General features: G+C 42.7%; 1 protein-coding gene across 1 annotated transcript in view; it reads right to left on the reverse strand.

Annotated features, from left to right (window-relative positions):
* LOC129847313 (cation channel sperm-associated auxiliary subunit beta-like) overlaps positions 1–26529 on the reverse strand; it is a 45927-nt gene that overhangs the window by 12568 nt on the left and 6830 nt on the right. The window contains exons 3-17 of the mRNA XM_055915071.1: positions 24072–24202; positions 23678–23827; positions 23498–23552; positions 18242–18361; positions 16845–16997; positions 15600–15689; positions 15039–15169; positions 11645–11677; positions 11477–11543; positions 11328–11374; positions 11090–11242; positions 3448–3591; positions 3095–3239; positions 1066–1217; positions 54–244 (exon numbers count right to left, since the gene is read on the reverse strand). Coding sequence (XP_055771046.1) covers positions 54–244; positions 1066–1217; positions 3095–3239; positions 3448–3591; positions 11090–11242; positions 11328–11374; positions 11477–11543; positions 11645–11677; positions 15039–15169; positions 15600–15689; positions 16845–16997; positions 18242–18361; positions 23498–23552; positions 23678–23827; positions 24072–24202 — 1762 coding nt within the window. The remainder of the gene's footprint in view (positions 1–53; positions 245–1065; positions 1218–3094; positions 3240–3447; positions 3592–11089; positions 11243–11327; positions 11375–11476; positions 11544–11644; positions 11678–15038; positions 15170–15599; positions 15690–16844; positions 16998–18241; positions 18362–23497; positions 23553–23677; positions 23828–24071; positions 24203–26529) is intronic.

Here is a 26529-nt window from a genome sequence, read left to right on the forward strand (position 1 = left end):
AAAGATCCACAAGATGACAGGTTTAAGAGATTTGGGGCTAGAGTCCCCCCCACCTGAAGTAGATGACCTTGCCCACGTGGTTAGGTGAGAAGTGGCTGGCGGGTGCCACGGTGAGAGGGTTGGTCCTGCCCTGGCGGTTGTTTCCGTTAGCATGGTCATTGATGACAGCATTCTCGTGGAGCAGGACTGTGTGGTCTGTGAGGTACTGGAGGGCCAGGGCTTTGTCAAAACCCATCTCATGTTTCTATTGGGACACAAACACACAGTATGTTGAAAACCAAGATATCAGTGTATGTCTGCAACAGGCCTGACAGACAGGAGAATATCGTATTGGCCAGTATAGACAATAGATGATGTGCTATAAAGGTATTTCTACACAAACAGTTGTCAAAAACTGCAGTAACCCGATTTGTATGCCTTTTATGGTCTGTCTGAGGATAATCTCCCATGGGCAGATTCTGCTTGTAGACCAAAGAATCTGCCGGGACTGAATGGGATACGTGAGATAACGAGCTGCAGTAGTTCCGGTCTTTGGGTTTTGTCACTGGTTAGGCCGTTGCTCTGTACCATTATGAGGTGGTCTATTTCAATGGTCCTGTAGCTAAAGCAACTTTGGTTGTGTTTAGTATGGCATACCATAGCAAAACATTTGCAACACTGACCTCTATGAGGTGGTCAATCTCGATGGTCCTGTAGCTAAAGGGCAATTCCACAGTGACAGAATGATGCTGAGACTTTAAAATCAAACCATACAACTCTATGCACAAGGACCACTTTTAACAAAATTACTTTTTTGTTCCATCATTCTGTTACCAAACTTTGCATCTGCATTGTTCTTCAAGTAAATGTGTTTTTGTAAAAATGTCTGTGGAAATTCTTAAAAGGTGTTTTTGTGCTTTGAGATGTATGGTCTGTTTAACTTTGCAATCATTGGATTTTGTTTGGCATACATTTTAAAGTGAAACATCTGAGTCTCAGCATCATTATGTTACTGTGAAATTGACCTAAAACAACTGGGGTTGTGTTGAGTAGGGCATACCGTAGCAAAATGTTTGCAACACTGACCTCTATGAGATGGTCTATCTCGATGTTCCTGTAGCTAAAGCCACTGGGTTTGTCTTTGTCCAACTGAACAGCAATCAGGATGCCCATGTGACCACACAGTAGAGTACTGGTTACATCCAGGGTCTCGTTCAACCACGCAAACCTGGCAAGACCTTCAGGAGGACAAAAATGGGTGGGGATGGGGGAGATGGGATGTCATGGGAATTCTGGCAGGTTCAAGTAGGGCTGTGGCGGTCATGAAATTTTGTCAGCTGGTTATTGTCATGCAAAAGACTGCCGGTCTCATAATTAAAATCTCCAGGTTTCCATGCATACAAGCCGCTGATGGGACCTCTGCATTTAAAATAGCTGAATAAATCAATTTAAAATACACCATCACAATAAATCCATTATTTATTTTATGCAGGTCTAAAGAAAGATTATATGAATTTTAGAAGAACAGAATATGAATTGGCCTACTGTATGTTATCTGGCTATGCTCCATGCCATAGGCTGTGGTCTAGTTCATTTAGCAGACTAGATATGCTAATAAGTCCCGTGGCATTATTTTATATTATATGATTTTATAGTAAATAGAATATAATTGAACTTAGCTGAATAAAATGGAAAGGATATTTTTCCCATTCCGGAGTGAGTACACATGGCTATGTTGAGTGTAAAAGTGATCATTTGAAACAGGTCCTATACAATAGATTTAGAGTTATTTGGAAAAGCTTGCAGTCTGTTCCATGCCTCATGCTGCACACGCTGTTCTCTCATCAAGTGATAATATTTTCACTATTCTAAATGTAATCTTGTCTTCACTATTATGTCAAATTAGTTTTAATTTAGAATGGGCCATTATCAAATTGGCAGAAACAGAGACATGGGAAAAAAGACATGTCATCCATTTGCACTCGAATAGTGCTGGAGAAAGGAATGAAGGAGGAAAATATGGAAACGTATAGTGGTGAGATATTCTGTAGCTAAAGGTAATTCCCTATTACTAGGCATTTGAATTTCAAATACAAATTCATAAACAGTGCATTCGAAAAGTATTCAGACCCCTTGATTTAGAATCCAAGGCACACTTAACCAGCCCGGCTACTACAGCATTCTGCAGCGATATGCCATTTCATCTGGTTTGCACTTAGTGGGACAATCGTTTGTTTTTCAACAGGACAATGACCCAACACACCTCCAGGCAGTGGTTTGGGATGTTGGACCGCAGAATGAAGGAAAAGCAGCCAACAAGTGCTCAGCATATGTGGGAACTCCTTCAAGACTGTAGGAAAAGCATTCCAGGTGAAACTGGTTGAAAGAATGCCAAGACTGTGCAAAGATGTCATCAAGGCAAAGTGTGGCCACTTTGATGAATCCCAAATATATTTAGATATGTTTAACACTCGTTTGGTTACTACATGATTCCATATGTGTTATTTCATAGTTTTGATGTCTTCACTATTATTGTACAATGTAGAAAATAGTAAAAATAAAGAAAAACCCTTGAATGACTAGGGTTGTCCAAACTTTTGACTGGTACTGTAAGTATTCAGTCCATTTGCTATGAGACTCAAAATTGAGCTCATGTGTATCCTGTTTCCATTGATTATTATTGAGACATTTCTACAACTTGATTGGAGTCCACCTGTGGTAAATGAATTTGATTGGACATGATGGACCTGATGGTCGTTAGCGAGTTGGGTACGACCAACACATGTCCTGAGTGCATAAGAGGAGATTACCGTGACTGAACGGTCACGTGGAATTTTACTGCGGGCATGACTCATGACTGCCGATGTGGCGGTAATACGGTCTCCACAACAGCCCTAGGTTCAAGCCTACATCCTGCAGCATATTCTTTAGGAGTTGATGGTGGTGTTCCAGGTTGTCTGTTTTGCAGTCACCCTGTTCTCAGAAGGGTTCGCAAACAAACATGGTTCCTTCCTGAGTAGTTACAAACTTCTCCAGGCGTTGCGAGATTGGATAATTTGGGAAGCACGACTGCAAAAAAAGATAACCTGGAACGTCACTATTGTTGTTGTCCCACCTGACTTCATGATGTAGAGGTTTCCATGGTCAGTAAAGAACACTACCACACCATTGACAGTACAGCTCAGCGCGTCTATCACCATCTGATTGTCTAGAGAGAACACCCACGTGAAGGTAGAGCCTCTATCTGACGATGTCCACACCTAAACACATCATAATACACAGACAAAGGTTGGGTAAGGGAAATATATTATGGTATCAAATTCATCATACTTAGATAGGACCCTGAGTTTTCCTACCTCTGGTATTTTTTTATTTTGTCAAGTTATTTGAACTATGTGTGTGTGTGTGTGTGTGTGTGTGTGCGTGCGTATGCATGTGTGCGATGTATGTGTGTGTGTGTGCTGTCACCTCTGAGCCGTACAAAATAACATGGTTGTCAGACAGGAAGATCCCTCTGGGCTGGAAGTCTAGAATCACCGGGGGGAACTTGGTGTGACGTTGAAAAATATCCTCTACCTTTACACCAAACACTGACACCATCGCACCCTTCTGCTGGAAGAGAAAAACACCCAATATCATTTCATGATCATACTATCTGGGGATAGTGGATTTTTACTTGACTCAAATTTAATCAATCAAATCAATCTCATACAAAGCAAATGGAATCAACACTTAATGGATTGCACTCACTTTGTATGGATTGTGCTATACACTGAGTGTATAAAACATTAAGAACACCTTTCCATGACATAGACTGACCAGGTGAATCCAGGTGAGAGCTATGATCCCTTATTTATGTCAATTGTTAAATCAACTTCAAACAGTGTAGATGAAGAGGCGGAGACAGGATAAAGAAGGACTTTTAAGCCTTGAGACAATTGAGACATTGTGTCACACCCTGATCGGTTTCACCTGTCTTTGTGCTTGTCTCCACCCCCCTCTAGGTTTCGCCCATCTTCCCCATTGTCTCGTCTGGTCTACCAGCGTGTTTTCCTGTTTCTCAAGTGTTTGTTTCCTAGTTTTCCCGGTTCTGACCATTCTGCCTGCCCTGACTCGGGCCTGCCTGCCGCCCTGTACCTGCCTGACTCTGACCTGATTACGAACCTGTCTGTTCTCGACCTGCCCTTTGTTATACAATTATTGAGAACTGTACTATCCGCCTCCTATGTCTGCATCTGGGTCATATCCTGAGTCGTGATACATTGATTGTGTACGCGTGCCATTCAGAGGGTGAATGGGCAAGACAAAATATATAAATGCCTTTGAACGGGGTACAGTAGTATGTGCCAGGCGCACAGGTTTGTCTCAAGTTTCCCGTGTGTTCACCCAAAGGACATCCAGCCATCTTGGCACAACTGTGGGAAGCATTTGAGTCAACATTGGCCAGCTTCGGTGTGGTACGATTTCGACAGTTTGTAGAGTCCATGCCCTGATGAATTAAGGCTGTTCTGAGGGCGAAAAGTGGGGGTGCATTTCTACATTGTAGAATAATAGTGAAGACATCAAAACTATGAAATAACACATATGGAATCATTTAGTAACCAAAAAAGTGTTAAACAAATCAAAATATATTTTAGATTCTTCAAAGTAGCCACCCTATGCCTTGATGACAGCTTTGCACACTCTCGGCATTCTGTCACTACAATGTAGAAAATAGTAAAAATAAAGAAAAATCCTTGAATGAGTAGGTGTGCCCAAACTTTTGACTGGTACTGTACATGCATCTATTTTACCATTTAGAAATGAAAGCATTTCCTGTATCTAGTCCCTCCATTTTAAGAGGTCATATTCACTTATAGTGTATTAAAGGAGTCAAAAGTTTAATATTTGGTCCCATATTCCTAGCACACAATGACTACATCAAGATTGTGAATGTCACGACTTCCGCCGAAGTCGGCTCCTCTCCTTCTTCGGGCGGCGTTCGACGTCACCGGCTTTCTAGCCATCGCCGCTCCATTTTTCATATTTCCAGTTGTTTTGTCTTGTTCCATACACACCTGGTTTTCATTCCCTAATCACACTGCATGTATTTAGTCCTCTGTTCCCCTCCATGTCTTTGTGTGAAATTGTATTTATGATATGTGGGTATTGTTACGCGCCATACTTTTGTCTATAGTTCCATGTTTGGGCACATTTATGTACTTTTGTGCTTTCGTTGGACCGAAATAAAAAGGGCCCCTGTTCTCTACACTCTGCTCTCCTGCACCTGACTCCGCCTCCAGTACACACCCTTAACAGAATTTCACACCACCGTGGAGTCAGCAGGAGCAGAGGAGTTGAGGAGCGCGTCCAGGAACAGTGCAATGTTACATCATCTTGGATTTGAATTATGTTGTGCCCAATAAAAATTAATGGTAAATAATGTTTGTGTCATTTTACTCTCTCCCACCTAATGCTGCGTTCGTAACCAAGTGGGAAGTGGGAATTTACCACATGCAACTGGGAAAAATCCACTTGAACGGCCCTCTAACTGGTAATTACTAGTGGGAAACGCGTCTATCAACCCTCAGCTCTGACGTCTCCCACATGCTGGCCTCTGACGTCACCTACTAAGGAAATGACCTTGGCAGTTAAATGTAACAACAAAACATTATAAAAAGCAATCTATTAATATGATTTTTCAACTCTATAATTTGTTTACAAGCATGATAGCTGTTTGTGGTTGATGTTGCTTGTTGGCCATTAGCCACTTGGCATTTCCCAACCATTTCATAGGGCGTGAATGCATTCAACTGGTATTTACGACATCACAACTTGTAAATTCCCACCTTCCAAATGGTTATGAATGCAGCTGCTTATTTAATATATTGGGTAGAAAACGTAACATTATACTAGATTATCTGGCAGGGTAGCCTAGTGGTCAGAGCATTGGGTTAATAAAGGTTGCAAGTTCAACTCCCTGAGCTGACAAGGTACAAATCTGTTGTTCTGCCCCTGAACAAGGCAGTTAACACACTGTTCCTAGGCCGTCATTGAAAATAAGAATTTGTTCTTAACTGACTTGCCAAGATAAATAAAGGTAAAACATTATTTTATTTTTTTATCCACACATGTACCCTAAAAGGTACCGCTCAGTAACATGTGAGCACCTATATGTACCTTATGTGTGCCTTTGACCTTTTTGTACACCAGGGAAGGGATATACCATAACCATACTCTTAGTTTTGAGAGTGTGTGGATATACTGTATGTTCTTGGTAACAATTAACCATCTGCTGGTATTGCTGAGATATTAATGCGCTCCAGACCAAAAGGTTGCAAGTTCAAATCCCAAGAGCATTTACGCACTTAGGGCTAGATTCTATCAGATCTGCGCTAGTGTTCAACCACAGTGTGTTCTGGTGGGCCATGATGGAGCTGGAACAGCTGGCAAATCCACAAGCGTCTCCTGGCTTTATACCAGAAGCAGAAATTGCCATTGGCTGCACAGAGCTGCATTAAGAGAAATCCCATGCAGCGTTGTTTACAAGTTGGAACACTGGAATGTGATATAAATATGAATGAAAATATAATGATTTTCTTTAATGATTTTCAATTTAGTGTCATTGTTTCCATATAGCCTAACTTTCTTATTCTGAACTTCTAACGCGAGTAGGACGGGTGTGGCTTCGTGGCAATGACCACACGAGCAGCTGCTCACCAATTTGACAGCTCTAATGTAGTAACATCTCTGACACTGTCAAAACCCCAGCTATGCGGGTGTCGGCTATCGTTTGCTTATGCTGTTCATGCTTCTAGTGAAGAGGGCACGACAACACCTCTTCCCCCCTCAGGAGGCTGAAAAGATTCAGCATGGGCCCTCAGGTCCTCAAAACATTCTACAGCTGTACCATTCAGAGCATCCTGACTGGCTGCATCACCACTTGGGATGGCAACTGTTTGGCATCTGATCGCAAGGCGCTACAGAGGGTAGTGCGTAAGGCCCAGTACATCACTGGGGCCAAGCTCCCTGCCATCCAGGATCTCTATACCAGGTTGTGTCAGAGGAAGGCCCTAATATTTCAACGACTCCAGCCACCCAACTCATAGACTGCATGGCAAGCAGTATCGAAGCACCAAGTCTCGAACCAACAGGGCCCTGAACAGCTTCTACTCAAAAGCCATAAGACTGCTAAATAGTTAGTTAAATAGTTAACCAAATAGCTACCCAGATTATCTGAATTGACCCTTTTTGCACTAACTTTTTTTTGACTCATCACATACGCTGCTGCTGCTGTTTACTATCTGTCATGTTTATTCCTAGTTGTATGTACATATCAACCTCAATTACTTTGTACCCCTGCACATGGACTCAGTACTGGTACCCCTTGTATATAGTCATCATTACTCATTGTGTATCTATTATTACTTTTATTATTATGTGTTTTCCTTTTCTATTATCTATCTATTTTCTTTCTCTCTGCATTGTTGGGAAGGGTCCTTAAGTAAGCACTTCACTGCTAGTCCACCCCTGTTGTTTACAAAAAAATGTGACAAATACAGTTTGATTTTGATTTGATTGAATCTAGGCCTTAATGTCAAGTGTCCCTGAGGACTTGTGTTGTCAGACAATCGCACAATTATTGACTTGATTTTGGGCAACTTTTAGCAAAGGGCACATTTTTTATGTTTAGCTCACATAATATAATTGAAAGTATGCATTAAGGTGTCTGAAATAGAATAAAGGTGTCAAAAAGAAATGAAGACATTCTTAAATGCATTTCTATAGCTTACAAAATATATATATATATATTTGTATTTTTTATTTTATTTTTTACAATGGAGGAGGAGTACCAAGATGGCTGCGCGGTGGCTTCAATACATCGCCCCCTGTCAGTCATCCAGGATTTATACACATCATTGGCTGTTCTCCACCAATCTCTATTCACCAGATTGAGACATGAGTTCTAATCACTGGAGGCTGGTGGGAGGAGCAAGGAGGACAGGCTCATTGTAATGGATGGAATGGAATTAATGGAACGTTATCAAACACATCAAACATTTGGAAACCACATGTTTGACTTCTTTCCATATATTCAATTTCCGCCATTACAATGAACCCGTCCTCCTATAGCTCCTCCCCTCAGCCTCCACTGGTTCTAATTATTGATGCTAGGGGTTCCGTGGCTAAAGCAAATAAATAACTGGGCAGAGGGCATCCCTGTCATGTCCCTCGTGATAACTTAAATGGATCAGAGATTTGTCCATTTGTTCGTATATCTCATATGTGAAAACATGTATTTTTGAAACACTTCACATGTGATCACGTTTTCAAATGATCTTTTCCATATGTTATCGCTGTTCAGCTAAAATATGACCCCACCTGGGATTTGAAATCACAACCTCTGGATTTGAGGTACGTTGATCTTTCTAGTGTGCCACACATTCATTAACTATAATACATCTCTGCACTTAGCAAAAGAGTGCCATCTGCACTGCTGTTTTAGTTATCAGTTATTCAGAATATTCTCTCATCGTTGATTTCATATAATTATTTCAGCAATTTGAGAGTTTTCTGTATAGTTTTTCTAATGTTGGTGGGGCATATTATTCTGTTTTCATGTTACTCCTGAATCACTATGATAAATATAATTGTTTATCTTGAGTGTATTTACTTTAAAGTCCAAAGTGTAGGAATACAGATTAAATCAGTTACTGATACAGATGTGGTGGCGTATGTGAAAGGTTATGTGATCACATGGGAAAATCCACACGGGAAACCTCATGTGGTAAACTTCAATATTTATTCTGCCGATTCTGTTGAAAAGCGTTTCTTAAACAGAAGCAAACGGAATGAAACGGAGATAAACATACCTGAATTTGTCCAATATAAACTCTTGTTTGCAACTGTTGGACTAATGACTACACCCTAGATCAGCTAGATGCAGGCAGGAGTATGCAAGCCGGTATTGAATGTGTCACTGTCTGTCATTACTCAACTTTTTCTCTCGACCTGTGCACGCACCTCTGTCGTAAACCTTCATTCGTAGGCCAGGTTATAGCAACCTCATGATGAGTATAGAGAAAATGTGAGTATCATGTAGTAAACTAAACCTTTGTGGGTGAACGGAATATGAATAACATATTATAACAGCCATCCAATATGCTGTAATAGAAATAAGGCCATGCTCATAAAAAACTCAAATCGTCCTCCCTCATCTTAAACGGCCCGACCGCCACTGAATTAGGACCACAGTAATGCAGTGGTAGCTATTTAAAACGGTGCAACTTTTTGGCCAATTAAGCTAAAAGATCAACTTTAAAACATTCAGGCTATCCTAACTTCCAATTCTTAAAAACGTGTATAAATTAAAACGATATAAATGTGCATACATTTGCATGAAATAACTCACCAAACTAACTGTATCATGTTCAAGCTATTCTAACTTTAAATTCTTAACTTTGATCAACTATAATTATATAACTTAACAATAATTATATAAATGTGCATACATTTGCATAAAATAACCAACCCATAGTAAGTCCTGAACCATTCAAGATAGAGACACCAAACCATCTTTCACATGTTCAGGCTATCCTGTCTTTAAATTCTTAAAAACTTTAATCAAATATAACAATATAAATGTACAAACATTAGCATAAATAACTCACCAACATTAACTCTTGAACCGTTCAAGCTAGAGACACTAAACCAACTTTTACATGTTCGGCTATCCAAACTTCAAATTCCAGAACACATTATAGTGTATTTTGTGTAAGCCAGCGACAAAAAATAATTATAATCTCAATTTAATCAATTTTAAATTCAGGCTGTAACACAACAACATTTGGGAAAAGTCAAGTGGTGTGACTTTCTGAAGGCACTGTAATGTTTATTTATCTGAGAATTTTGAATTGTCAAGAGGTGCAAAACAAGGTTTCCCTCTATCACCGAACGGGTTTCTTAAGGCCATTGAATTGTTAGCAAATAAAAATCAGATCCAATTATAAAATTAAGGGGATAGAAATTAATGGGTTAGATACAAAGGTATCAATGTATGCCGATCATTCAAGTTCAGCCTTCTAGGTTCGGCCTTCTAGGCAGAGTTACAAAGAAAAAGCCATATCTCAGACTGGCAAATAAAAAGATTAAGATGGGCAAAAGAACACAGACACTGGACAGAGGAACTCTGCCTAGAAGGCCAGCATCCTGGAGTCGCCTCTTCACTGTTGACGTTGAGACTGGTGTTTTATGGGTACTATTTAATGAAGCTGCCAGTTGAGGACTTGTGAGGCGTCTGTTTCTCAAACTAGACACTCTAATGTACTTGTCCTCTTGCTCAGTTGTGCACCGGGGCCTCACACTCCTCTTTCTATTCTGGTTAGAGACAGTTTGCGCTGCTCTGTGAAGGGAGTAGCACACAGCGTTGTACGAGATCTTCAGTCTCTTGGCAATTTCTCGCATGGAATAGCTTTCATTTCTCAGAACAAGAATAGACTGCCGAGTTTCAGAAGAAAGTTCTTTGTTTCTGGCCATTTTGAGCCTGTAATCGAACCCACAAATGCTGATGCTCCAGATACTCAACTAGTCTAAAGATGGCCAGTTTTATTGCTTCTTTAATTAGAACAGTTTTCAGCTGTGCTAACATAATTGCAAAAGGGTTTTCTAATAATCAATTAGCCTTTAAAATAAAAACTTGGATTAGCTAACACAACGTGCCATTGGAACACAGGAGTGATGGTTGCTGATAATGGGCCTCTGCACGCCTATGTAGACACTCCATTAAAAGTCTGCTGTTTCCAGCTACAAAAGTCATTTACAATATTAGCAATGTCTACACTGTATTTCTGATCAATTTGATGTTGTTTTAATGGACAAAAAATGTGCTTTTCTTTCAAAAACAAGGACATTTCTAAGTGACCCCAAACGTTTGAACGGTAGTGTATATTGATTTGTTTAACACGTATTTGGTTACTACATGATTCCATATGTTATTTCATAGTTTTGATGTCTTCACTATTATTGTACAGAAACTATGTAGAAAATAGTAAAAATCTAGAAAAACCCTGGAATGAGTAGGTGTGTCCAAACTTTTGACTGGTACTGTATATAGACAATATAGAAAAGGTACCTCTGTGTGTGAGAGCAGTAGGCCAGTGTGTTGGTGGCGGTCATGGAGGAAGGACAGGTAACGGTGTTTGGGGTTCTTCGCGATGTCAGCAGCAGAGGCCTGGCACAGGAACCACCTCGTGAAGGGGTACTTACTGTACACACACCTAGAATGCTGCCATTGAGAAGCTCAGGTTGAAACACAAGGATAGACATTTGTATAATATCAATTATAAACAAACCCCCTCAATCACACCTACCAGGTTTTCACCTTCTCCTTCATTGGAAATCAAACTGAGTGTGTCATCTAAACAAGAGAGAAAACAGTTTGAAACTGTCTTCCACAACAACAACAAACATGTTATGAATCCGTATTGTTCATTTATTTGAGGTCATGATAAAGCCATACCACTGAAATAGATGCGATCTGTCACACATTGAGAGGAAAACCACAAGGTGGTGGCAGAGTAGTCCATCTATGAAGGAGAAGCACAATGACTTGTTAATTGTTTTCTTGGGAGGCACTCTGCCCCTACTATATCTGAGAATAGCTTGAACAACTGACATGTTTACAGACCTGAGCCAGTGCAGGGAGGAACAGCAAGGTGAACTGTAATATGCAGAGAAAAAGATCAGTACCACAACACAAACTGTTCAGAAAAAACGATTTATTGACTAGTAAGGACCATAAAGAATGTTCATGCCAATCAAATGGCTCTGTGCACAAAGTCAGATAAAGTGTTATTTGTCACATGCGCCGAATACAACAGAGCCAGTGAAATGCTTACTTACAAGCCCTTAACCAACAATGCAGTTTTAAGAAAAAAAACTACAAAAATAAGAAATAAAAGTGACAAATAATTAAAGAGCAGCAGTAAAATAATAATAGCGAGGCTATATAGAGGGGGTACCAGTACAGAGTCAATGTGCGGGGGCACCGGTTAGTCGAGGTAATTGAGTTAATATATACATGTGGGTAGAGTTATTAAAGTGACTTATGCATAGATAATAACAGAGAGTAGCAGCAGCGTAAAAGGGGGTGAGCAAGTAGTCTGGGTAGCCATTTGATTAGATGTTCAGTAGTCTTATGGCTTGGGGGAAGAATCTGTTTAGAAGCCTTTTGAACCTAGACTTGGCGCTCCGGTACCGCTTGCCATGCAATAGCAGAGAGAACAGTCTAGGACAGGGTTGCTGGAGTCTGACAATTTTTAGGGCCTTCCTCTGACACCGCCTGGTATAGAGGTCTTGGATGGCAGGAAGCTTGGCCCCAGTGATGTACTGGGCCGTACGCACTACCCTCTGTAGTGCCTTGTGGTCAGAGGCCGAGCAGTTGCCATACCAGGCAGTGACGCAACCAGTCACGATGCTCTCGATGGTGCTGTAGAAACAAGGATCCGAGGACCCATGTCTCCTGAGGTTTAGTCGTGCCCTCTTCAGGACTGTCTTTGGTGTGCTTGGACCATGTTAGTTTGTTGGTGATGTGGACACCAAGGAACTTGAAGCTCTCAACCCTCAACCTACTGCAGCCCCGTCGATGAAAATGGGGGCGTGCTCGATCCTCCATTTTCCTGTAGTCCACAATCATCTCCTTAGTCTTGATCACGTTGAGGGAGAGGTTGTTGTTCTGGCACCACACGGCCAGGTCTCTGACCTCCTCCCTATATGCGGTCTCGTCATTGTTGGTGATCAGGCCTACCACTGTTGTGTCATCGGCAAACTTAATGGTGTTGGAGTCGTGCCTGGCCGTGCAGTTATGAGTGAACAGGGAGTACAGGAGGGGACTAAGCACGCACCCCTGAGGGGCCCCCGTGTTGACAATCAGCGTGGCGGATGTGTTGTTACCTACCCTTACCACCTGGGGGCGGCCCGTCAGGAATTCCAGGATCCAGTTGCAGAGGGAGGTGTTTAGTCCCAGGGTCCTTGGCTTAGTGATGAGCTTTGAGGGCACTATGGTGTTGAACGCTGAGCTGTAGTCAATGAATAGCATTCCTTTAGTCCAGGTGAATGGGCAGTGTGAAGTGCAATAGAGATTGCATCATCTGTTCATCTGTAGGGGCGGTATGCAAATTGGAGTGGGTCTCGGGTTTCTGGGATAATGGTGTTGATGTGAGCCATGACCAGCCTTTCAAAGCCTACAGACGCGAGTGCTACGTGGCGGTAGTCATTTTGGCAGGTTACCTTAGTGTTCTTGGGCACAGAGACTATGTTGACCTGCTTGAAACATGTTGGTATTACAGACTCAGACAGGGAGAGGTTGAAAATGTCAGTGAAGACACTTGCCAGTTGGTCAGCGCATGCTCGGAGTACACGTCCTGGTAATCTGTCTGGCCCTGCGGCATTGTGAATGTTGACCTGTTTAAAGTTCTTACTCACATCGGCTGCGGAGAGCGTGATCACACAGTCGTCCGGAATAGCTGATATTCTCATGCATGTTTCAGTGTTACATGCCTTGAAGCGAGCATAGAAGCAATTTAGCTCGTCTGGTAGGCTTGTGTCACTGGGCAGCTCTCAGCTGTGCTTCCCTTTGTAGCCTGTAATAGTTTGTAAGCCCTGCCACATCCAATGAGCGTCGGAGCCGGTGTAGTACGATTCAATCTTAGTCCTGTATTGGCGCTTTGACTGTTTGATTGTTCGTCGGGGGCATAGCGGGATTTCTTATAGGCTTCCGGGTTAGAGTCAACCAGTTGAGAACGGCAGCTCTACCCTTTAGCTCTGTGCGGATATTGCCTGTAATCCATGGTTTCTGGTTGGGGTATGTACGTACAGTCACTGTGGGGACGACATCAACAATGCACTTATTGATGAAGCCAGTGACTGATGTGATATACTCCTCAATGCCATCGGAAGAATCCCGGAACATATTCCAATCTGTGCTAGCAAAACAGTCCTGTAGCTTAGCATCTGCTTCATCTGACCACTTTTTTATTGACCGAGTCACTGGTGCTTCCTGCTTTAATTTTTCCTTGTAAGCAGGAATCAGGAGGATAGAGTTATGGTCAGATTTGCCAAATGGAGGGCGAGCTTTGTATGCGTCTCTGTGCGTGGAGTAAAGGTGGCCTAAAGTTTTTTCCCCCTCTGGTTGAACATTTAACATGCTGGTAGAAATTAGGTAAAACTGATTTAAGTTTCCCTGCATTAAAGTCCCCGGTCACTAGGAGCGCCGCCTCTGGATGAGCATTTTCCTGTTTGCTTATAGCGGTATACAGCTCATTGAGTGCGGTCTTAGTGCCAGCATAGGTCTGTGGTGGTATGTAAACAGCTACGAAAAATACAGATGAAAACTCTCTGGGTACATAGTGTGGTCTACAGCTTATCATGAGACACTCTACATCAGGAGAGGAAAACCTCAAGACTTCCTTAGATATCGAGCACCAGCTGTTGTTTACAAATATACATTGACCGCCACCCCTTGTCTTACCAGAGACTGCTGTTCTATCCTGCCGATACAGCGTATAACCCACCAGCTGTATGTTATTCATGTTGTCTTTCAGCCACGACTCGGTGAAACATAAGATATTACAGTTTTTAAATGTCCCTTTGGTAGGATATAGTTCGTCCAATTTATTATCCAACGATTGTACGTTGGCCAATAGTACGAATGGCAAAGGCAGATTAGCCACTCGTCGGCGGATCCTCACAAGGCACCACGATCTCTTTCCGGGATGCCTCTTCCGTTTTTTTCTCCTGCGAATGACGGGGATGAGGGCCTGTTCGGGTGTCTGGAGTAAATCCCTCTTGTCCGGCTCATTAAAGAGAAATTCTTCGTCCAGTTCAAGGCGAGTAATCGCTGTTCTGATTTCCAGAAGCTCCTTTTGGTCCTAAGAGACGGTAGCAGCAACATTATGTACAAAATATGTTCCAAAAAATGCTAAAAGCAAACAAAATAGCACAGTTGGTTAAGAGCCCATAAAACAGCAGCCACCCCCCCGGTGCCATCTTTAATGGTGTAAATGAGTGTGTGTATCTAGTACATTGAGAGTGCCTGTGACAGGGGAAAGGAGATCCTGGCTGATGAAGAGCCCCCGGTTGGTCAGCAGGAACAGGTGACAGTTGGTCAGCTTCAGGTCCACGATGGAGATCCCCGCACAGCCAGACACACACACTGTGGAGATAGCAGGTCAGTTACACACACACACACACACAAACACACACACACACACACACACACAGTGGAGGATCAGTAAGTCAGAAAAAGTTAGATCCCTGCACAGCCAGACACACACACACTTTGGAACATCAAGAGACTGGTCAGCAGCCAGACACACACACTGTAGAGGACAATGACAACAGCCATTAAGGCCCTTTTCACGCGATCTCTCAGCTCGGTTCACCTCGGGTGTGTGAAAATGGTATTAGTCATTAATAACCATATAATACAGGACCGGCTAAAGACAATGCACTATAAACTACTGTACAGCACACTCACTCACTGTATCGTTGCGTATCAAACAGCAGAATAAGGGATGTTGAAATACAACTCTAAGTAATATAGTATGTATCAAAGCTGCAACGTGATAGATAAGATGCTCTACCTTCATTGATCAAGCTACATAGTGATCTCGTGGCATTGAACCATCGTGCCTGAGCGGTGAAGGCAGATCTGGTGACACTGAGAATCACCCCTACAGTTACAATGGGAGGGGACAGAAGGCCTCAGTAATGATCACTGACAAAGTCCTATGAATGAGTACAAGCAGGGGTAGAATTGAATTGGAATGCTTGAGAACTGAGTTCCCAATGTGAAACTAATTAAACAAGCGTAATTTGCTTTTAAGCTAAATTACCTGTGATGTTACAGTGATTTTTCTTCTAATTCCACCCCTGCGCACAAGCATGCAGACATACACTTACAGGACAGTTTATTAGGTTCCCAAAAATGGATCAGTGGCCAGGCAGACAGGCATCGAGGCATTCAGTTACTGTTCGATTGAATGTTACAATGGGCAAAACGAGTGACCGAAGTGACTTTGGTATGATCGTCAGTGCCAGGCGAGCCGGGTCCAGTATCTCAGAAACGGCCACCCTCCTGGGCTTTTCACGCACGACAGTGTCTAGGCTTTACCAAGAATTGGTAAACATCAAGTCAGCGGCAGTACTGTGGGCGAAAACAGCTTGTTGATGAGAGAGGTCGAACGAGAATGGCAAGAATTGTGCAAGCTAACAGGCAGGCCACAAACAGATCAATAACAGCTCTGTACAACAGTGGTGTGCAGAACGGCATCTCGGAACGCACAACTCGTCAATCGTTGTCATGGATGGGCTATTGCAGCAGACAACCACACTGTGTTCCACTCTTGTCAGCTAAAAACAAGAAGAAGCGGCTCCAGTGGGCATGTGATCACCAACACTGGACAATTGAGGAGTGGAAAAACATTGCCTGGAACATGACAGCGAGTTCAGTTTACTTGCGTGGCCTGGTCAGTCCCCAGACCTCAACTGAATAGAGCATCTTTGGGATGAGATGGAACAGGCGGTTCGCAGCATGAATGTACCGCCGTCCAATCTGCAGCAACTGTGTGATGCCATCGCGTCAGCATGGACCAACATCCCTGTAGAATATTTCTGACACCTTGTAGAATGACTGAAGAATTCAGGTTGTTCTGAAGGCAAAGGTGGATCCGAACTGGTACCAGGGTGTACCTAATAAACTGTCTGGTGAGTGTATACACAGGGCACATCAATGGCCTGTTTGTCTGCAGTTAGTTACCCATAGTTAAAGTATGTTCTGTTTGTCATAACATGTTTGTGTGTGTGTGTATACAGTATGTCTTCCTCACCTGTGTGTCCTCCTGGAGCGAAGACAGGTGCCAGCACGGCCACATCACCGGCACAGGGACTCTGGCTGACTTGTAGTTTCAGGACCCGGTGGAGATGTGGTTCAATGATACGAGACGACAACTCCTCCCCTATCGGCCACTGCAGGATGGGCTCTAAGGGAGAGATGCCACGGCCAATGCAATTCTGACAAACTTATTGAAATTCACACTCATACTGCTAAGATACAACCTTAAAAGGGCAATCATTAGTTGAAACAATAACAATGTGAACACCCCACATCTGTTTTGTTAAAAAGCTGAGGGATGGAGAAATGTAACCACTGTCAAATTCATAGAGAGCTATGTATACAAGGACTGCCCATCAACGATATGAACATTGTAGTTTTAAGCATGTTTTAAGGCTATACAGTGTTTTTATTTTTTACAATGTTTACACATTTGAGTAAAACAAGCATATAATTTGGGTTCTGATGGGCTTTGACAGTTGAACTAAGCACATGAGGCATTTATAAGTTATAGTCTTCAAGAATCAATGGGTATATATCATTAATTTGTAGGTCTAAAAATGGATGTATCAACTGCAGATTGTCCCTTTATATTTTTATACTTTTACCCCCCCCAATTGGTAAAGTCTTGTCCCATCGCTGCAACTCCCCTATGAACTCGGGAGAAGCGATGGTCAAGAGCCATGTGTCCTCCGAAACACGACCCTGCCAAGCCACACTTCTTCTTGACAAACTTCTGGCTTTACCCGGAAGCTAGCCACACCAATGTGTTGGAGGAAACACCGTCAAGGTGGCGACCGCGGTCAGCTTGCAGGCACCGGGCTCGCCACAAGGAGTCGCTTTAGCGTGATAGGACAAGGAAATCCCAGCTGGCCAAACCCTCCCCTAACCCGCACAACGCTGGGCCAATTGTGTGCCGCCTCATATGCGTCTCCCGGTCATGGCCAGCTGTGACACAGCCTGGGATCAAACCTGGGTCTGTAGTGATGCCATATGCACTGCCATGCAGTGTCTTAGACTGCTGCGCGACTCGGAAGGCCCCAGAATGCCCCTTTAATGTAAGTCTAACTGACTTACTAACTGTAAGTCGCTCTGGATAAAAGCGTCTGCTGAATGACTGTAACATAATGTAAAATGTTAATAGGGGATAGATAGATAATATAGGAAATACTATCAACGCCTTTAACCATATTATCATTGTGGAAAACCCCATCTCCTCTCAGCTATCCGGCGTTATGATCATAAAGAAAAGATTGCCACCTAGAGGTAAACAGGCACTGCAATTAATCAGAGTACACTATTTTCTTTAGTCATTGGCAAAAATATCCAAATTCAAAACACCCAGGGCTTTGTCATAAATTTAAAATAGGCCCTTCCATCCCCTAGTCCAACCTCTGGCCACATCCAGTAGTGTTCCCTTCAGTGTGTCCAGGATGGATCCCTTGCTGATGAACATAGAGGAGCCATGGAACATACTGAACTCCACATACCACTCATCCACAGGTGCTGCCACTAGGGGAATGGGGGGAGAGAGAGAGGAGAGACAGAGAAAGAGGGCAGAGAGGGAGAGGACAGAGGTTTAAATAGGCCAAACAAGCCTGTGAAGGGCTGCTGCAAGTAGATATTGTAGTAGTATTTCAATATTTCAAGTAGCCTTGGTCTTCAAGTAAAAGCTGGGTAGCCTGGGTACCAGTCTTTCTAGCTAATATTCCACTCCTTGCCACTCCTGTCATTTGCCAAAGAGACTTTTCATATTTGAAGAAAGGCCATTCTATCATTAATGAGCTTGAGATCACCTATCAGAATCCAAGATGGCGTAGCAGTCGGACGTGTGTTTGTCTTGTCCCGTGTAAATAGTCCTCGTATTTTTCGTATACATTTCGTATATATTTTAATTTCACTTTCCATCTAGGAACTGAATATACATTCCTACATTCCGCCTCACCCAATGTGGTACGGATCTGCTATTTTTTACACTTTAGAACCGTAACCCCAATCAGAAGCTAGCCAGATAACTAGCTACTAGCTAGTAGTCAGTTAGCCACTGCTGCGGTCTTCACCCTTAACTCGGACACAGCCAGCTTCAGCTCGGGCCAATACCTGCCAGTCTGCAAGCGCGATATCAACCCAGAGCATATAGGACTGCTTTTTCTCTACCACATCACCGGATTCCTGACGCAAGCTCTGGACAATTACACCGGATCATCGCAGCTAGCTAGCTGCAACCAAGTGGCTACTACTGGCTAACACCTCTGTCCCGAAGCAAGCACCAGTTAGCCTTGAGCTAGCCTCGAGCTAGGCCCATCCGCCGGCTAGCCGAAGAGGTCTACCAGCGTATTCTTGGGCTACAATACCTCTTTTGCCAATTGGACTGGACCCTTTATTGTCGACACGGAGCCCCGCCGATCCATCACGACTGGTCTGCCGACGTAATTGTCCGAGGTGGTTTCAACAGGCTTTTCCGTTGCGATGTTTCCGAAGACCCATCTGCTAGCCCCGGCCCGCTAGCTTTCTGAATCGCCGTGTCTCCAGCTCGCCTAGCGTAGTAGCGACTACAGAACTCACCTATTGCTGCTCATTGGACCCTATGATCACTCGGCTACATATGCCTCTCCCTAATGTCAATATGCCTTGTCTACTGCTGTTTCGGTTAGTTATTGTTGTTTTATTTCACTGTAGAGCCCCCAGCCCCGCCCTACATGCCTTAGATAGCTCTTTTGTCCCACCCCCACACACGCGGACACCTCACCTGGCTTAACTGGTGCCTCCAGAAACACAACCTCTCTCATCGTCACTCAATGCCTAGGTTTACTAGGTTTACCTCCACTGTACTCACATCCTACCATACCCTTGTCTGTTCATTATGCCTTGAATCTATTCTACCACGCCCAGAAATGTTGTAGTTGGGGATGGACATGTCTCTTCTGAAATGTCCATCCCCAACTACAACATTTTACGACAAGATAGAACTGCCAAAGGGGGTGGAGATGCAATCTACTGCAGAGATAGCCTGCAAAGTTCTGTCATACTATCCAGGTCTGTGCCCAAAGAATTCAAGCTTCTACTTTTAAAAATCCACCTTTCCAGAAATAAGTCTCTCACTATTGCCGCTTGTTATAGACCACCTTCAGCCCCCAGCTGTGCCCTGGACACCATATGTGAATTGATTGCCCCCCATCTATCTTCTGAGTTCTTACTGTTAGGTACGAACTCTGGGACATGGGATGTGCTTAACACTCTGGCCGTCCTACAATCTAAGCTAGATGCCCTCAATCTCACACAAATTATCAAGGAATTCACAGGTACAACCCTAAATCTGTAACCACGGGCACCCCCATTGATATCATCCTGACCAATTTAACCTCTAAATACACCTCTGCTGTCTTCAACCAGGATCTCTGCGTTCACTGCCTCATTGCCTGCGTCCGTAATGGGTCCACGGTCAAACAATCACCCCTCATCACTGTCAAACGCAACTTTTCAGGGAAGTCAGGAACCAATATACACAACTAATATAAGGCTAGCTTTTTCAAACATACATTTTCATCCAGTAGCACTAATTCCCAAAAGTTTTGGGAGACTGTAAAGTCCATGGAGAATAACAGCATCTCTTCCCAGCTGCCCACTGCACTGAGGCTAGGAAACACTGTCCCCACCGATAAATCTACGATCATCGATAATAAAGCATTTTTCTACGGCTGGCCATGCTTTCCACCTGGCTGGCCATGCTTTCCACCTGGCTACCCCTACCCTGGCCAATAGCTCTGCACCCCTCACAGCAACTTGCCCAAGCCCTCTGTCATGACTCCCACCGAAGGTGGCTCCTCTTCCTGTTCGGGCACCGCTCGGCATCACCGGTCTACTAGCTGCCGCCGATCCATTTTCCCTTTTCTGTTGGTTTTGTCTTATTGGTTACACCTGTTTCTTGTTTAGGTTTTTAGTTGGGCTATTTAAGCCGGTAAGGCTTTGTGTGGGCTTATTTTTCCTCTGTTTATATTTGTGGTAGTGCGTTTCCCTTTATTTTTCCTCCGGACTGGTTGGGTCCTGAATGGTTTTGGGCCGGTCTTGTATATGCGCCCGGTATTGGCGTGAACATTTTTCTCTGTGCCGGAATAAAACATTGTTCTGTACCTTCTGCTTCCTGCGCCTGACTCCGCACCCACTACACCTAAAGTGCTTTACACCCCCTCTGCTTCTCTTTCACCCAAATCCAGACAGCTGACGTTCTGAAAGAGCTGCAAAATCTGGAACCCTACAAATCAGCTGGGATAAAATTATCTGCCAAAATTGTTGCAACAACAAGCCTGTTCAACCTCACTTTTGTATCGTCTGAGATCCCCAAAGATTGGAAAGCTGCCGCGGTCATCCCCCTCTTCAAAGGGGGAGACACTCTAGACACAAACTGTTATAGACCTATATTCATCCTGCCCTGCCTTTCTAAAGTCTTCGAAAGCCAAGTTAACAAACAGATCACCGACCATTTCGAATCCCACGTACATTCTCCACTATGCAATCTGGTTTCCGAGCTAGTCACAGGTGCACCTCAGCCATAATCAAGGTCCTAAACGATATCATAACCACCATTGATAAAAGACAGTACTGTGCAGCCATCTTCATCGACCTGGTCAAGGCTTTTGACTCTGTCAATCACAGCATTCTTATCGGCACTCAATAGCCTTGATTTTTCAAATGACTGTCTCGCCTGGTTCACCAACTACTTCTCAGATAGAGTTCAGTGGCAAATCGGAGGGCCTGTTGTCGGAGGCCGACTCTTTTCTCTGTATATATCACTGATGTCGCTCTTGCTGCTGGTGATTCTCTGATCCACCTCTACGCAAACGACACCATTCTGTATACATCTGGCCCTTCTTTGGACACTGTTAACAAACCTCCAAACGAGCTTCAATGCCATACAACACTCCTTCCGTGGCCTCCAACTGCTCTTAAATGCTAGTAAAACTAAATGCATGCCCTTCAACCGATTGCTGCCCGCACCCGCGCGCCCGACTAGCTTCACTACTCTGGACGGTTCTGACTTAGAATATGTGGACAACTACAAATACCTAAGTGTCTGGTTAGACTGTAAACTCTCCTTCCAGACTCACATTAAGCATCTCCAATCAGAAATAAAATCTAGAAACGGCTTCCTACTTCACAACAAAGCCTCCTGCCAACATCTGCTTTGGCTGCCTTTCCTTCCAGTTCTCTGCTGCCAATGACTGGAACGAATTGCAAAAATCACTGAAGCTGGAGACTTTATATATCCCTTTCTAAGCATCAGCTGTCAGAGCAGCCCATCTGTAAATAGCACACCCAACTACCTCATACCCATATTGTTATTTATTTTTCTGCTCTTTTGCACCCCAGTTTCTATCACTCCAGTGTTAATGCTAAATTGTAATTATTTCGCCTCTATAGCCTATTTATTGCCTTATCTCCCTAATCTTACTACATTTGCACACGCTGTACATAGATTTTTCTATTGTGTTATTGACTGAACATTTGTTTAACCTATGTGTAACTCTATGTTGTTTTTGTCGCACTGATTTGCTTTATCTTGGCCAGGTTGCAGTTGTAAATGAGAACTTGTTCTCAACTGGCCTACCTGGTTAAATAAAGGTGAAATAATTATTTTTTAAAGATCAGAGGATTTGATCCTGATTCGGTAACAGTCATAGCTATCCTCCAATCAAATGTTATGCGAATATTTGAAATCGTTTTTTTAAAGCACATTTTGGAACTCTTTCACTTTTGGTGTCTGGTTGCTGAGCAACAGTTTTTTGTTGTCCAGATGAAAAGCAGTCTGTCAAAAGTTGCTAGCTCACTTCTAAATTCTAAAACTAAATACATACTGCAATTACAATCAAAATAACGTCTTATGGGGCCTCCCGGGTGGCGCAGTGGTCTAGAGCGCTGCATCGCAGTGCTAACTGCGCCACCAGAGTCTCTGGGTTCGCCCCCAGGCTCTGTCGCAGCCGGCCGCGACCGGGAGGTCCGTGGGGCGACGCACAATTGGGCTAGCGTCGTCCGGGTAAGGGAGGGTTTGGCCGGTAGGGATTTCCTTGTCTCATCGCGCTCCAGCGACTCCTGTGGCGGGCTGGGCGCAGTGCGTGCTAACCAAGGGGGCCAGGTGCACGGTGTTTCCTCCGACACATTGGTGCGGCTGGCTTCCGGGTTGGAGGCGCGCTGTGTTAAAAGAAGCAGTGCGGCTTGGTTGGGTTGTGCTTCGGAGGACGCATGACTTTCGACCTTCGTCTCTCCCGAGCCCGTACGGGAGTTGTAGCGATGAGACAAGATAGTAATTACTAGCGATTGGATACCACGAAAATTGGGGAGAAAAGGGGATAAAAAATAATAATAATAAAAAAATAATAATAAAAAAAATAACGTCTTATTTTTTGTACTTTGTAGTAATTGTAATTCTATTTGAGGCTCCACATGCCATCATGGAATATATTATATGTATAATATGTTATTTCCAACAACCAATGAGCAACTCCGCTGGTAATCCAGCTGCGTATTGACCGTTGAGATTCCCGAAAGGTCAGTCTCTTAGGCGAATGACAGGAGTGGCACGGAGGGGAATGTTAGCTGAAAAGACTGGTACCCAGACTAATAGATCGGCTCATTAATAAGAAATAATGACACCTGTGTGGATAGTAATGTTGTATCTGGGGACGTTCACTCTCCAGGTGGATGCATTCTAACAAGCAGAGGGAAAGCACACATAAGAGAAACAGATAGAAGTAGAAAGTCATTGAATTCAAGTAATTACTGAGACCATTGATTTTGTTGTATGTATCTAATCCTAATCTTAGCCCATCTCACCATAATTAATTTAAAGGGGAAGGTGGCTGAGTTAGTGCTGTTATAGATGACCATGGTGGGCAGGAGACCAGATGATGTGTAGAGCTTCAGTTGGTTCCGGTACTGTATAGCTGAGACACCTGGTTTCTTCTGGAGCATGCAATCCACCACCTAGAATGAATGAGATAGAACGGCAATCACAAGGACGGACATATTACAACGGTTCGTGTTTTCCCCCTGAAAAGTTACTTTGTACGTTTTCCATTGAACAAGGTTTTTAAATCTGGAATGAGGCTTTATCTGGGTCACGGAAACTGTCCCTAAAACTATTCATCATAATTCTGGGACCCAGCATTTGTTCCAGGCAACACAAGGGGGCGCCAGATGTTTGATGAGAACTGCTGGAGCAACATACCAGATTGTCCAGGCCGAGGTACAGTCGAATCCTTTTGCTATCCATATTTCCTGATACACACCGAAATAGTTTCTGTTGCTCTGGGTCATCTGGTTCATCTGTGTCATTTGGTTCATCTCGGTCATCTGGGTCTAAGTGCATCAACGTCATGTAAAGAATAAATCAAAAGAAGTCTGCCAGCTAGTAAAACAGTAATCTGTTCACATGCAATGCAAATAACAACCCTATGCATCATCAAAATTGGTGGAATTAAATGGTGCCTATCTTTTCCATTCATTTGGGATTGATGGATATGTACACGCCACTACATATGTATTTGGACAGTGAAGCTAAAACGTTTCATTTGTCTCTATACTCCAGCATTTTGGATTTAAGTTTTTGTTTTTAAATCATATGAGGCGACAATACCTTTTATTTGAGGTTATTTTCATACATATCTTTTACCATTTAGAAATGACTACATCAAGCTTGTTACTCTGCAAACTTGGCACTCTACAAACTTGTTACTCTACAAACGTGTTACTCTACAAACTTGTTACTCTACAAACTTGTTGGACGCATTTGCAGTTTGCTTTGGTTGTCTTTCAGATTATGTTGTGCCCAATAGAAACGAATGGTAAACAATTTATTGTGCCTTTTATTGTAAATAAGAAAATAATATGTTTCTGAATAATTCTACATTAATGTGGATGCTATCTTGATTACGGATTACCATGAATGAATCATGAAGAATGATAAAGTCCTGTGGGCAGATTCTGTGTGCAGAAAGATTATCCAAGACATGCTAAACTCTCACCATTACCAAAAATAGGGGAGGTTAGCATTTTTTGTGTGAGGGGGATAGGATATTTATGCCTCTTTCTCACTCATCATTATTCCTAATTCATTCATGATTATCCACAATAATCCGTCACTTAAAGTAGCAGGCGTAAAAAGACACCTGAGCGTAGTCCCCACATCTGTTTTTCAGGGGAAACAGAAGTTAGGTTGAAAATACTAAACCTCTGAAAAAAGGAAGCATCCTCTTTCTTTCTGCCGACCCTGCGGAGAGTGAATAACATTCCGTAATGATGACGAGGGTATGAAGTAGATTTTGAGTCCAACCCGCAGAAATACTTCCAAACGGTACCACCTCCCAAGGCCAAACATGAAAGAGATACATTCTAGAGCAGTGAGAGCCTACTTCGTCTTTTTTTTTTTAAAACATGATTTGATATTTTATCAACAATACAAAACAAACACACACAAATGACAACATCATACAAACATCAACTACATCACTACCCATACCCACTAACCCTCACCCCTATCTCCAGCACTCGTATCACTTTCTGCCACATGGCGTCAAACTGCACGATTTTGTTTCTCTCCGTCGCCCACTCACTTTACATTTTTAGATAGTAAAGCATTTGACCTTTCCATTGCGTGAACAACGGAGGATTGGTTGATTTCCAGTTTTTAAGGATACGTTTTTTTAAGAGGTTTGTTATTGAACCTTTATTTAACTAGGCAAGTCAGCTGCAAATGATTGATACGAAATGTACTGTTCAACCCATCGGGTATCTCACTGCACCCTCATATGCCATGTCTTGAAATATACAGACAGACAAATTAAAAGTACATTTACACTGTAATACTTCTGACAGCCATCTTTCCAACTCCACCCAAAACTTTTAGGACTTTATAACATTCCCAGAAGATAATAATTGTGTGCGAAGCTGTCAGAGTGAGCAAAGGACATTGGCTACTTTGAAGAATCTCAAATATATATTTGTTTTACACTTTTTTGGTTACTACATGATTCCATGTGTGTTATTTCATAGTTTTCTACAATGTAAAAAATAAAATAGTAAAAATAATGAAAAACCCTGGAATGAGTAGGTGTGTCCAAACTTTTGTCTAGTACTGTATGTTGTGCAGAAAAAGTAAATTCTGAATTATTTTGTCTTAGTTAAGAACAAATCGGTATTAATTGAAAATAAATACAAAAACGTTGGGAACCATGCCATTCTGAAGAGGTTTATTCTACCTGTAAGATTTATGGGAAGATTATTCTATTTAATTAAATCTGCTTTCATATTGTTAAGTAATTGAATAAAGTTATCTTTACAGTGCATTCGGAAAGTATTCAGACCACTTCACATTTTGTTAAGCTACAGCCTTATTCTAAAATGGATAAAATAGTTTCCCCCCCTCATCAATCTACACACAATACCCCATAATGACAAAGCAAAAACAGGTATCGCAAATAAAAAAATTCTAATATAACATTTCCATAAGTATTCAGACCCTTTACTCAGTACTTTGTTGAAGCACCATTGGCAGCGATTACAGCCTTGAGTCTTCTTGGGTATGATGCTACAAGCTTGGCACACCTGTATTTGGGGAGTTTCGTCTCTGCAGAGCCTCTCAAGCTCTGTCAGGCTGAATACTTATGTAACTGTGATACTTGAGTTTT

The sequence above is a fragment of the Salvelinus fontinalis genome, unplaced genomic scaffold (genome assembly GCF_029448725.1).
Source record: "Salvelinus fontinalis isolate EN_2023a unplaced genomic scaffold, ASM2944872v1 scaffold_0770, whole genome shotgun sequence".
NCBI classification, from domain to species: Eukaryota; Metazoa; Chordata; class Actinopteri; order Salmoniformes; family Salmonidae; genus Salvelinus; species Salvelinus fontinalis.